The sequence below is a fragment of the Echeneis naucrates genome, chromosome 12 (genome assembly GCF_900963305.1).
Source record: "Echeneis naucrates chromosome 12, fEcheNa1.1, whole genome shotgun sequence".
Classification (NCBI taxonomy): Eukaryota; Metazoa; Chordata; class Actinopteri; order Carangiformes; family Echeneidae; genus Echeneis; species Echeneis naucrates.
The window spans coordinates 5,863,208-5,876,380 of NC_042522.1; the positions used below are offsets into that span (position 1 = coordinate 5,863,208).

The following is a 13,173-nucleotide window of genomic DNA, read 5'->3' on the forward strand; positions in this document are numbered from 1 at the left end:
TCGATTCCTACCCTGGGGCCTTTCTGTTTGGAGTTTGCGTGTTCTCCTCGTGCCTCTGTGGGTTTCCTCCCACTGTCCAAAGACATCATGTTTGGGTTAATTGTGTGAGTATGAGCGGTTGTTTGTTTCTTTGTCTGGCCCTGTGATGGACTGGTGTCCTGTCAGGGGTGTACCCTGCTCTTGCCCAACTTGAGCTGTGACTGGCACCAGCACCCCCCAAAACCCAGAAACAGATAAGGGGGAAGAAAATGAATTGGCTATCGATCAGTAACAGTAGCCTCAAGGAAATATTAGCGATCATGTTTCCTAGGGGTGGGAATCATTTACTATCTCACAATTCGATTCTGATTTCTGTGGCTACGATTCAATTAAAAATTGATTTTCGATTCAAAACGATTTGATTCCTAATGATTTCTGAACTATTGGTGTGCAAAGGATCCTCATGGTCTACTCCAGTCTGCTTTGTAAGACAGGATGACAAATGGAGACATTAAAGTGTCTTTTTCACACTGATTAAGTTTTAAACATTTATCCATGCTTAGATGGAACTGTTGAATAAAAGCAATATCATATATTGCTTAAATAACAAAAATAAAAGTGACTCTTTATTAAAAAAAAGTTTGTTTTAGTGCTTACCACGCATGCATATCTTCCAGAACCAGCTGTGTGGTGATGTCAGGAGGAGCCACATACAAGATGGCAGACAACCTGCGGATTTGTTTTATTTTTTAAAATCGATTCTGAATCGTAGTAAATGAGAATCGCGATTCCTGTATGAATTGAATTTTTGGCCAACCCCTAATGTTTACAATGAAGATACTTGCCATTTGCCCATTTTAAACAGTGTAAAGGCATATCCACTCTTTTTTTAATCCTACAAAATGGTTTTACTGTTTTCTTTTTTAGTTTATGCTTTTAGAAAAGTAATTGAACAGTTTACATTTATTTCTCTTCAGCTATGTCCCCGTGGACATTGAGACTGTAAGACCGCAGGGGTTAGTATGCTGCAAAATCACTTTGAGACAAATTTGTGATTTCTGATTCTGGGCTCTAGAAGCTTAATTTGACCTGATCTCACATGACATATCCATTTTCATTGTTGACCGACATGGTCTTGTTGGTGGTACATTCTCAAAATGCAGTTAAAGATCAGGGGAAAAAAAAAAAAAAAAAAAAAGTCCCCTGATTAATAGACAACTTTGACAACATGGAGAGCTAAGCTTTTACTCTAAAAGAATCTATATAGACCTAGAAAACAATAAACACATATCACACTGATGTAAATGCCTTGCATCAGGCTGAGATTTCTCCCAACCAAATTTTATCAAAACTTTTATCAAAACGTGGCTGTTTGGAGTCAACACAGAGATACTATCGTTATTTAAAGCAGTTGCAGTGGCTTTACATGTTATATCACTAGCTCATTCAGTGAGAGAGATGCTTTACCCAAAGTATTATACTAGGATGGGGTAGGATCCAAAGAAAGAAAGCTTGCTTAAGTGTGTTTGACTGAGAAGCTACTGAAAACATTCCAATGGCATATCCTGAGTGCAAACACAATTTACCGAAGAAATGAAGGGTTTAGTCTCATTTGTGCAAACAGATAAGATCAAAGAGTGGGAATACAGGAGAAGAGAAGGAGAGGGAAATGGAGGTGCAGGCAGCCTGAATGACACCTTTAATCGAACAGAAAATTGAAGCTAGATTGCCATGCAGGCGGTAAAAGAGTGAGAATTAATCCATGGCCAGAAATCATTTGTATACTCTGAGGCAATTCCCTAACCTTTCCTGTCACTACCTTGAACTAAACATAATCTCTCTTTCTGCATGTGCGTGTTGAAACATTTGCAACTCTGCTTGTTAAGTAATAAGAATTGAGATAAATAAATGCAATCTAAAAATGGCCTGGGTTTGAATTCAAATATTGGCATTAAGAATACAAATAGTTTTCTTGGGAGACAGTGTGTGAAGAGTCCTGCCAGTGAGTCACGGCCTGAACCTTCACAACACCAAGTTGAGAAGCTAAACCACAGAGGCACAGTAGTGTGGAAAAGAACTTAATGTATCAGGAGGTGCACCGAAGTCAAAAGGCAAGACGGCTGGAAATGAATCTCAATCAGAGCTGTGAGAAGATCATCAGTGGCCAGTATATTGTTTTTGTTTTTTGTGTCATTACTATAGCCTTACCTCAGGGGAGATGTGTTGGGTCTCTTTAAATCATTTTATAGAGGCTTTGGTGCTATACAAATAAATCTGATTTGATTTGATTTTGATTTAGAAGTCTGAAATCTGAATTAAACCAGCAGGAGTGAGATCCATTTTCAAAATTAACCCAAACTAAATAGGGAGGATTCAAAACTTGGTGGAAAAAAGATGAGATCCAAGTTTTCATCTATTACTTTCCAATGAAAATTTTAACATGTTAAAAGCAAATGAGTTTTCACATTCTCCATACAAGGAAAAGTTTTTGTGCTGACATGATATTTCAACATGCAAAACTGGTTTATCTCCGTCAGCTTTGCCTTTGTTTGGGGTTTGACTAGTCTTTTAAATCCCTTCATCTCATTCCACTCTCTTCCTCTACAGTTGTTTAATGGCACCCAACTGGAGATTTAGCACCAACAGCCATTTACCCATCAATCCATCACCTTAATATTTGCATTTTTGGATAGATTTTATGGAAACTTGGGGATGCCTGGTGAGTCTTTCTTCAAAAGCATCAACGTGAATTTCAAATAAATCTTCGCTCTTCACCTAACGTCATTACATGCTCAGATAGTATAGCTCAGAGTGAAACAAAACTTTGAGAATATTGACAGGTCATTGCATCACAGACCACATGGTGTTTAAAATGTACTTAATAGCAGCTCAGACCTTGTTTTTATCTTGTTTAGAATTTATACTACTGTACACAATGCATCTGTGGGTAAGATGACCAACTAAATCCTTTGGCCAGCATCGTGCATGAACCTGTTGTTCAATGAGTGCTATTCAACTTGCAGCTAATGACGTCAAATAAAGGGGTAAAGCAGCAAAAAGCTACTAAGAGCAAAAAAAAAAAAAAAAAAAAAGGGTTTTATGGCAGCGACCAAAGATTTACAGCAACCAGCAGGCGCCTGGTGTCAAATGCTGGCAATTTGAACAGTTGCAGATGCAGTTACTGGTCTTTCTGAAGCCAATTTGTGTGAACATTTGAAGGATTACAATAGAAGAAATCTCACATTTCTAATCCAAATTGTGGCTGCTGGGGGTGAAAAAGCAAGTTGAAAAAGAAATAGCGCGTTCCAATCAGTCTTTTGAAAAACTGCAAGCGAACGATGATCACAAGAAATCATTAATAAAAGATTTCAATTACATACGGTGGATGTCTTTCCGGTTGTTTCTCACTTTCTTTTACCAGAGGCATCAGAGCATTAAAAGTAATCAGCAGTGACCAGTGTCAACGAAATCCAGCCGAGCATCTGCAGGAAATCATTCAGTTTGTCTCTGGGTGATTTTCCATGAAAATCCTAAAAACCTAAAACAATGAGCTTTGTTACTGACTGGACCTACATCCACACCACAGCTTTTATACTTTGTTATCTGCACCAGTTGATATATTCAGTGAAATTTCTGCATATGTTGAATAAGCTTTTTTTTAGGGAATACAAAATTGAATTTTTCATGGTTTTACGGATATTTGATAAGTAGGCGTCAGCCAGAACACAGTACATATAAGCTTATATATCCCTTTGAGTAGCTACCAAAGGACAAAGAATCAGCTGAGTCGAAGGAAATAACACCTTTTAAGCTTTCTGTTAAACAAAATGGTCTATGATGCAAAGGTAGAAATGACCTCATCTGAAACTAGCTTCTACTTCATGAAAGAGGACCCTCAGTGAGAGAAGTTGTCTCACACGGGTCTCACTCCAAACCAAAAATGATTTTCTGGATTTGCTTTTGTTTCAGTGATATACTTCTTTCGGGGGACAATTTATTTTCAGTTAGAATGAGCTATAATTTAACTGTTTTTCTCAGAGTGTATGCAGTGAACAGGAAAGACAGATGATGGAGAAAAGCATGGCACACAATAAAAGTCATCAGTTAGATTTCAGCACACTATTTTAAAAGCAGATGGCACACGCACCACCCGCTGAAACACTCAGTCACTTCGCCTCTGGAAGTATTTTGCTCTGCTGCAGATACAATGTGCATATAATGGGACACAAATCTGACTTGATGAATTCAGATGGATGTGCATCTTCTGATGCCCAGTTTCTATTCAGGTCGAGGTGTGAATGCCATTTCCTGCACTCCATGGAGTGAAATCTGTCCCAATTTGCATGTTTGTGCGAGTGAGAGAGCGGCAACATGGATCAAAATGCGAGTGGAAGTGAATCATTTAATCCCTGTTTCAGGAACAGCTGGTCGTACAGAGAGCTGGGACTGAACGCCTGCCTGTACCTGGAGGCAATGAGGAAGGAAGGTGTAGAGAGGTGGAGAAACAGAGGTGTTAGGGGAAGGATGTGAAGAAACATACAAGAGAATATAAAGTGGGTTGGGGTTGGAAAGAAATAAGAAACTGTGTGAGACAAAAGGAGAGAATGGGAGGAAAAACAGTTAAGACTAAAAAAAAAAAAAAAAAACCCATTATGTAGGAAGTCAGAAACAGACAATAAAAGACAGAGAAAGAGGAGATGAAAGCACCGGAAATGTTACTGGAAGAAATCCGGTTTAAGCTGGACTTTGATGAAAATATTCTCACGCATTGCAATAAACCAGGGGCTCATTAATCAAGCGTGGTAAGTGCAGGTTTAACTGTTTATGGGGGACCACAGTAACCACTTTGCAGAGCCTGCTAATCACTGGTTCATTATGAGGGTTTACTTGCCAGCAGCAACTCACCGCCATCTCTGAGAGCTCGAAGAGCCCAGTGTATATTCAAGCCTGACATTTCAGCTGCAACTTAAGATTAATGGCAACCCCTAATTATTATGACACAAATTGCACTAATGTTGACGTGTGCGTCATTGTGGTAGACGGAGGATATGGTCAACCGATTGGCTCCGCTCAAAGCTTCAGCAAGCAAAACGAAAACGCAGCGCAGGAGTGCACAAAAATCACACACACACTTAACAAACGTGTTTTCTATGAATGAACATTGTTTTCTTCCTGCTTCCAAAAACTCATCCAAGGAGTAAAAGCATATCTGCTATCAAGCCTTTCATACTATATGTAATTTTTTGGAGGACTGAAGACATGTCAGCAAGAGATTAAAGATATATAAACTGATGGAGCCAATTAAAACAACCCCCTGAAACTTTAATTTAACAGGCATACATTTCAGTGGCTCCACTGGGAGAAAAAGCCCCCAAACCTTCTTTGAAGTTCCCCCTCTCTGTGGGCGGTAATGTGGCATGGCACCCAGCCAAAGCCCACAGAGACAAGGACTGAATAAAGCTCGCCCAGTGTCTCTTCATTGCGAGAGAAAAGGAGGAGGCTGTAAAGTCGCATGCAAATTCATGCACAAACATACAAATGTGAAATCTCTTAAGCATCAGAAAGTCAATCATGATTTGTTTGCTTACAAGCTGTGTGTGTTTGGAATCAACAGCCTGGATCCAAGGACACATTTCTCACATTTCCTCAATTTTTTTGTGTTCACAAATATGTCTGTCTTAATTATCTGAGGTGGGCTCCTTTGAGTAAAGTAAAATAAGCTGTCATAGTATAGAACTACATGTTTCTTTGCCTTTTTTTTCCTCTCTGCTTACATAAAATAATAACTTTTATGCTTCCCTGTCAAATGCTGAGTTAATTAACATTACAGATAGATTGGTTTTATGACCTTTAAGGATATGTCAATCAAATCTACTATACAATAACAGTATACGTCATAGTAAGTCATTCGATCCATGTTTATGTTGCTTGGGACTCAGCCCATATTTCAAGGTGTTGGAGATGGGATTTCAAAGCTGTGAGCGGGAGCATATACACGTAAACATTTTTTTATGGACTATCCCTGTACGAAGTTTGCGTGAAAGCCAGAAAATAGCTGCCCCACTACTGTGATCCTGCCAGAGAAGACAATGTGCTTCCACTGTTAGCTGAGGAATGTGGACAACTGCCATGTCCACCGAACGTATACACATGCAGACACAAACAGACATGCATGGTTGACTCTATTTTTAAACGAAAACCAATAAGACCGCGGCCCCATTCTTAACATTAACCCAACTGCAGGATTAAGTGTAGTCTAGGTTGTGGTTCGCACAGTCACATAAACCACAATCAGGACTTCCACTTGCGAATTGCAGACTTACTGGCTCATTATATTCACTTGATAAGAAGTTGAGTATCAACACTGGACTAAAAAGAAAGTGGGCTTAATTGCTAGTGATAGTTGGATGGAGTAGCTTATCTCCGCCACCCACTCAATCTCTCTTGGTCTTCCTCCCCCTCCTGTCTAATTCTCTTCATTTCACTCGGACCTTCAGAGAAATGGGATCATGAACACACAAGTGTCTTGAAGTTGACTCCAAAGATGATAAGCAATCATCCTCATCCATTCCCCCTTTTTTTCTCATCATTTGCTCTGCTGTGACTTGTTAAGAAATGACAAATGCTAATGAGAGACAAACTATGAGATCACCAGTGTGGCAGTGACACACACTCACATGCAATCAAACACATTTCACAGTGACACAAATGCAAATGAAAAGTGACTTATGCACACACGGACACGCACAAGCCACATTTATTATAATTCTGCCAATTTCTGCAAGCAATTTCAGAGGAGCTTTGTTGTTGCTTTTGGGTTTTCTTGATCGTGCTATTAAAGTTGTCTATTGGCATTTCAGTTGGCAGGGCTATAGATTATTTTAGGCCTCAACATGCGAGCCGGCACAACACCAGAAACCACTGTAATTACAAGATTCAGTCGGCCCTTTGAAAAGCAATGGCAACTAAAACCTTGATCTGGTCAAAGACAACGAGGAGGGGCGGCACTAGGCGGGTTAAAATAGAATGGTCCACATGGATTTGATTTGAGGTTTTCTATATGGGGAGGCTTGGGTGGGCACACACAAGTAATGAAGTCGATTCAAGCCAACGGAAAAAGACGATGGCATGCAGCTCTATTGTGGAAAACAGCATTCACCAGCCCAACAATATTAAACCCATCACTAAATGAAAATGAAACTCATAAATACAACTACTCTGTTGTTATCTCACTTTATTTTTTAGATGAAAAGAAACCAAAGCAGTTATCATGCAGGAGTTCTTAGAGACGCAACAGTATAGTTGCACAAATCAGTTGAGTCAGGTCGCTATTACTGAAGTCACCCAACAAAGAAGGGATGAATTTGTTTATGAGCATATCAATCATAAAGGCTAGTGCAATACACAAAGATGTTTCCTCCGAGCACCAGTTCAGCCTGATTCAGACAGGGATTCATCACTTTGACTGAGGCGAAGACCCGAAGTTAGAACTTCATGGTGTGCTACTTAAAACTGTTTCCTTTCCACTGAGCTTCCCTGACTATTTTACCAACGTCAGTTCATGTGTTAATCCTGATTTACTTGGTGTTGTCCCTGATTCAAAAGTGTCACAGCAGCCGTACATCAGCTCCACACCACTGCACTACAGTGATGCCTAATAAGGAGTCGGGGCCCTTAAACTCTTTGTTGAGTAGGCCTCTGATGATATTCTAAACTCTGACAATTCACACAAAAACTTGCAAGTCCCTGTTGTACATTTCACCAAGCTGTGATGACAGATTTGAGAGGTGTGGCTTGATGGACTGGTTGGCTTCCTCCACAGTGTGTCCTTCTTCCCGAGAAGTTGAAAATGTGCTATCTATTATGCGCCGAACAGTCCCTTGTGTCATCTGTCAATCGTTACACGGTGATATATTCTGTCCTACTGGGTAGTTATCTCCTATTTGATGCCTATAAAAAAAAACATCCTTGCCCTGGATAAAAGCCCCATGATACAGTGCAACATGCAGAAAGGTCACACTGCTTAATGGAAGTGGGACAGCAAGATGTATCTGAACAGCCCAGTGTCACAGTGCAATGAGGAGAAATGTGAGTTGGCTCGTGTGCTTCTGCAGCTCAGGACATCGACCAAACAAACAAACGACAACAACAAAAAAAAAAAAAAAAAAAAAAAAAAAAATATATATATAACGTACAGGTATGACATCAAAAGTGAAATTTCTTCCTGAATCACTTTGCAATTCATCTGAGCCGAACTGTTCTTCCCTTTCATTCCATTTGTGGTTCTTTTGTCCAACCTCTCTGGCTGATTACTTATTTCAGTGCAACAATGCCTGTGCTGCACTTTCGCTTGACTTTCTCTGCATTCCCTTTCCTCTTTGAACCCCTTCTACCACTGAGCCTACGGGTGCAATCAGAAGAGCCATAATGTACTGGTAGAAGACAGCCCCCTATCTGAGCTGGGAGAAGAAAATTGATGAGGGCTGAGGGGACAAAACTTGATACTGGTAAAGCACACTCACGAGAGGTAAGAAGGAGCTAATGAAGGGTGGTGGCAATGGAGCCGGACTGGCTAGTTGCATGAGAATTCAGCATTATGAGGTCTTGCAAGGGGGAGGGAGTGAAAGTAGGTGGAGGAGGGTGGCGTCTACAGGCCTTTTTTCTTTCTCTTCTATTCAGTGCCAGACCAGATGGTATTCTCATTGAAGAGTTTATATAGGAAAAGGAGGTTGGAAGGGTGTGGTTGTCTCATCAGGCAGAAACTTCATTTAGTTAGTTCACGGACAACAAGACAAAGATTCACTGTCCTCACTGACGCAGCAGAGACACTTTTCAAGGTCACTTTCCACAAGATTAAATGGTAATTATAGGAGTTTTATCAGTAGCTGATCTGGTCACCTCACTATCTTCCAACAGCTGCTTAAGCAAGTACAGTACCGCTCTGAAAGATAAATAGTCCCTTTAGGAGTTCAGTAATTCTGTAGTAACACAGAGAACTGCCATCAAGAGGAAAAATGATACAGTGAGTCGGAAACATGACCCTGATTACTGTATTGCTGTTATGGAGACGCTCCCTTAGATGTTTAAATTGCAAATAGGTGGGTTTGATAGCAGCAAAGCTGAAAACTACATGCTTTAGCGTTCTGGTTAAGTTTGTGGTTCAGTTAATTACAGTCACAGTATACAGTAGAAACAGATACTTTCAGAGCTCCGGCTTGACCAAGAACCAAAGTGAAGCAGCACAGTAGCTCTATAGTGTATTGGGACAGCTGGGCTGGAGAATTGGACATGGTTCTATGGGTAAATGGCTGTTTTTCTGGATCTAGTCTCAAATGAATAGCAACTATGAACACAACTGGCTGAGGTGGGAGAACCTCATCAAACCCTAAACAACCAATTATCTATATGCTTCCGACAGCTGAGAGCAATCACATCCAGGCAGAACAGTCTTGTTTAAAAGTCAATTGGGCGGTCACGGGGGAGGAGGATGCTCCCCTGTCTGTCTGTCTGTCTGTCGGCCCAGGTGCCTCTGCCATCCAACTGTTGACCCCCCTCCCACAGAAAACCAATAACCCGAGACAAATCCGCATCTGACTTTGTTGAGATCCTTATTCAGACTGAAGTGAATGATCCGATTGGTTTGAGGACACAAACATGTCACAGTCCAGGTTTCTGATCAAACACACTCACACATTTTACTCTATGGCCACTGAGTCTTTAGTAGAAGTACATAATTTAAGATGAAAGGATTATTCTGATAATGGTTGGTAATTATCACCTACAGTATATCGATGTATATAATTTGAGTCCATTTTCGAGCAAATATAAAGAACACTTGCTGGTACCAGCAAGAGGCTTTAGTTAGTTTCTCTACTTTATAATTTTACATCAGTAAATTGAGTACTTTGACAAAACATGACAACTGAATGCTTCACCTCGGGCTCTGTTTGATAGGCATTAAATATTTAAATAAATAAAGTAATCATCATTTGCAGTCTGGACATTGGACATTCTTCCCAACTGTTTGTGAGACAAAGAAATATTTTCATGACAAGTGTGGGTAAGAATTTCAGAGTGAACCCAATAAGCATTTTTATCGTAAACTGAGGAAAGGAATATGCCACATTTCAACCTGCATTAAACAATAACTGGATATTAACACGGGATCAAATGATTTCCAATAATAAGGTTGGCCTATGCTGCCAATCTCACTGAGAGTGAGGATTCAGTTCCCTGCAGCTTTAAGCTGGTTTCAGACGACTGTTTGGGTTTTAGTTTGAACGTTCATAAAGAAAAAAAAATAAATAAATAAAAATGTGGCAGCTACAGATGCCAGCACAGCTTATACAAAAGCAGTTCAACAGCATAAAATGGTGGCGATCTGAAGTAAACACACAGCTGATGAGAAGAGCTGAACATGTAGCAAGCAATAAACCTTGATACTTTTCTCAAGAGCTGGTGAACCAAACCTGAAATAAAACGCCAATGAATCCGACACTTTGAATGATTAAATGCGCGGTAGGGAACTGAATTACTGCGATACCCACATTGCTCTGTTTCTGCTGCATGTGTAAGATGCCGAGTGTTTGCTCTCACACTTGAGCTGCGCTTGATAAGGGATGATATAGTATCAGACAGCAGCTTTAAGGATTGGCTCACCAAACACCAGATGAGCCGCATCCATCCACCCAACATGCTGAATCGCCATTGCAAAAACAACATTAAAACCACTTATTTTAGTTATCAGAAAATGTGAAAACTATATTTGCATTTGCTGTGCATCTGCATTTAAGGAATGATAATCACATAATTGACCAAAATACATCAATACTTTTCTTGGCTCCACACTCCACCATTTCCTTCAGAGATTTGTGCTTTCACCTTGTTGGCATCTCCTGACTCCTACCTGATGATATTTGTTGATGACTCAGTGCTCCTCTCTGTGCACTCAAAAGTGCATCCACACAATGCCATGGGACTGTCCTCAATAAATTAAAGGACCGTTCATGTCTGCAGCTAAGTGTATCTAAGACTAAGGGGGATGAGCAGTTGCCTCTAGGCAGCACAAATCCACAGGGGGACAAAGTCCAGCGATAGACATGCATGGGCAATGAAAGAAGAAGAAACAAAAGAGAGGGAGAGATGAAAGGGCTCAAGTGCTTGTTGCCTGAGAGGCAGTGTAACATGACAAGGCTCTGTGGCTAATACACCCCAGCAGTAAATGTAAAAAAAAAATAAAAAAAAAAAATAGCAAGCAGATGAGGAATTAATGTTGATATCCAAGCCATTACTGCAAACAATTCATTAAGCTGTTGTCTCCAGAGTTACTAATTAGCAGGTATAGTATCCCATCTGCAGGTTCTTCGCTCATTAAACTCTGTATATACCAAAGCTGAAGTTTGGACTGAGTCTGACCTACTGATGAATATATAATGGCTTTAGTTTGCTCTGAGGCTAATTCAGTTCATTAGAAGGGTTAAGGGTGATTTTAGATTCTTTGAAACTGCCATTAAGCCTCCTCACACAAGACATATTATTATAATATTATTATCATTAACTAAATTGAACTAATGACAACAGCTAAATTAGGAGCTCACATCCTTTATGAGTTCACATCGTGTCACTCTAATTGGCTAAAATGACCTGTTCTCCTCCAAAGCAACAGCTCAGTGTCTGTTTAACTTGGCATGTTATTGCAGCCCTTTCACAGGCATGACTTAGAAAGGGAAATAACCAAAAGAGGGCTCTTATCGGTTTGGTTTGTCCCTGTGCTGGAAGTGAGCCTCGTTTGCCATTCATCAGTCGCAGCATATACACTATGTCAGCATGCTGTGGGGGAGGTCGATATTCCGCCAAGGCAAATACGTTTACATTTATTTATTGCAAACCATTACAGGGATTCCGATTCGTTCTCTTGGAGAACAGGCTCCTATTTTTTCCCCCCCGTCACACATAAATAGCCTGCAACCACCCGAGCAGCCCGGAGCAAAGGACTGCTGCTGAGGAGTTAAAATTCAAGTCAAGTCTGGAGAGGACAGCGTTTTCCTCCGACGTCCAAAAGTGAGACAAAGCTGCGCATCTCTGCATGTAGTTTGCTATATCAAGTGTTAAAACTTCCCAGCCGTCATATTCAAAAAGTCTTTTTTTTTCTAGGTAGAAAAACCGTAGACACCAGTCATTCAAAAAAAAAAAAAAAAAAGGTTAGAAAACTTACCACCCCCGTGTCCAGCTGCTCGGTAGTCAGGGAGGGAGCCGCTCCAGTCATCGGTAAAAGCCACAACATGGGCACCAACAGCGGCAGCAGCAGCAGCAACATCTCCGGAGAAATATTCCTCATCCACTTGTGAAGACACAGAGAAACCATGATGCCCTATGACAGGCTGATCCTGCAGGGCTCAGACACCGACCCCGGCAGCCGCATCCACGGGATCAATCACACGCTTCCACTCCTGCAAAAAAAATCTGCCCGAGCAAGTCTACCTCACTGTTGAGCGCAAACACATGAAACACATTAAAACCGGCGGCGCAGGAGACGAGGATTTACAAGTTGTCTTTTTTTTTTCCTGCAGGTAGGCACTTGTAACTATAGTCTAAGTGGCCGTAAATTGGGAAGAAATACTGTGCGTGCTCCTGTCCTGCATCAAGTCCACCAGCGGCTCTGCCTCCTGATCCGGCTCTGGAGAACGGCAGCAGCTGCGTGCGGGTTTTTGTCCCGAGCAGCAGGAGCAAGAGCAGAGAGCGCGCTTTGACGCACGCACACTCAGTGGATGAGTACTTGGCCCGAAGGACCGCGCAGGAAAAGGAGAGAGAGAGACACACAGAGGAGAGGAAAGGAGGGGGGAGAGATAGGGATTGAGGGGGCGGGGGCGTCCGTTTCAGCTCACTTAGCTTCTTTTGGAAATTCGGGGTCTCCGGGGTTAAGACCAAAGACACCGGATGATGTCCAATACGGCTCACATACCGGGACAGGAGAAATTTGTCCTTGCTAAGTGGGCATGACTTGCCTTGGAGTGAATCCAGCTTCGAATTAGCAGTCTGAATTTCATTTTGACTTTAACATGTAGCCATAAAAAAAAAGCCGTATATAATTACAAGAAGTCCTTCTGGGCGAATTAGTCTCTTAATAAAACAAAGGGTGTAACAAAAGAAATACTTTTATGACTTACTGCAGGCTAGTTGTTTGTTTAACAGATA

General features: G+C 41.0%; 1 protein-coding gene across 1 annotated transcript in view; it reads right to left on the reverse strand.

The window, feature by feature from the left end:
• LOC115052102 (matrix metalloproteinase-17-like) overlaps positions 1-12,343 on the reverse strand; it is a 55,484-nt gene extending 43,141 nt beyond the window's left edge. The window contains exon 1 of the mRNA XM_029516023.1: positions 12,194-12,343. Coding sequence (XP_029371883.1) covers positions 12,194-12,343 — 150 coding nt within the window. The remainder of the gene's footprint in view (positions 1-12,193) is intronic.
• Between the last annotated feature and the right edge of the window lie 830 nt (positions 12,344-13,173).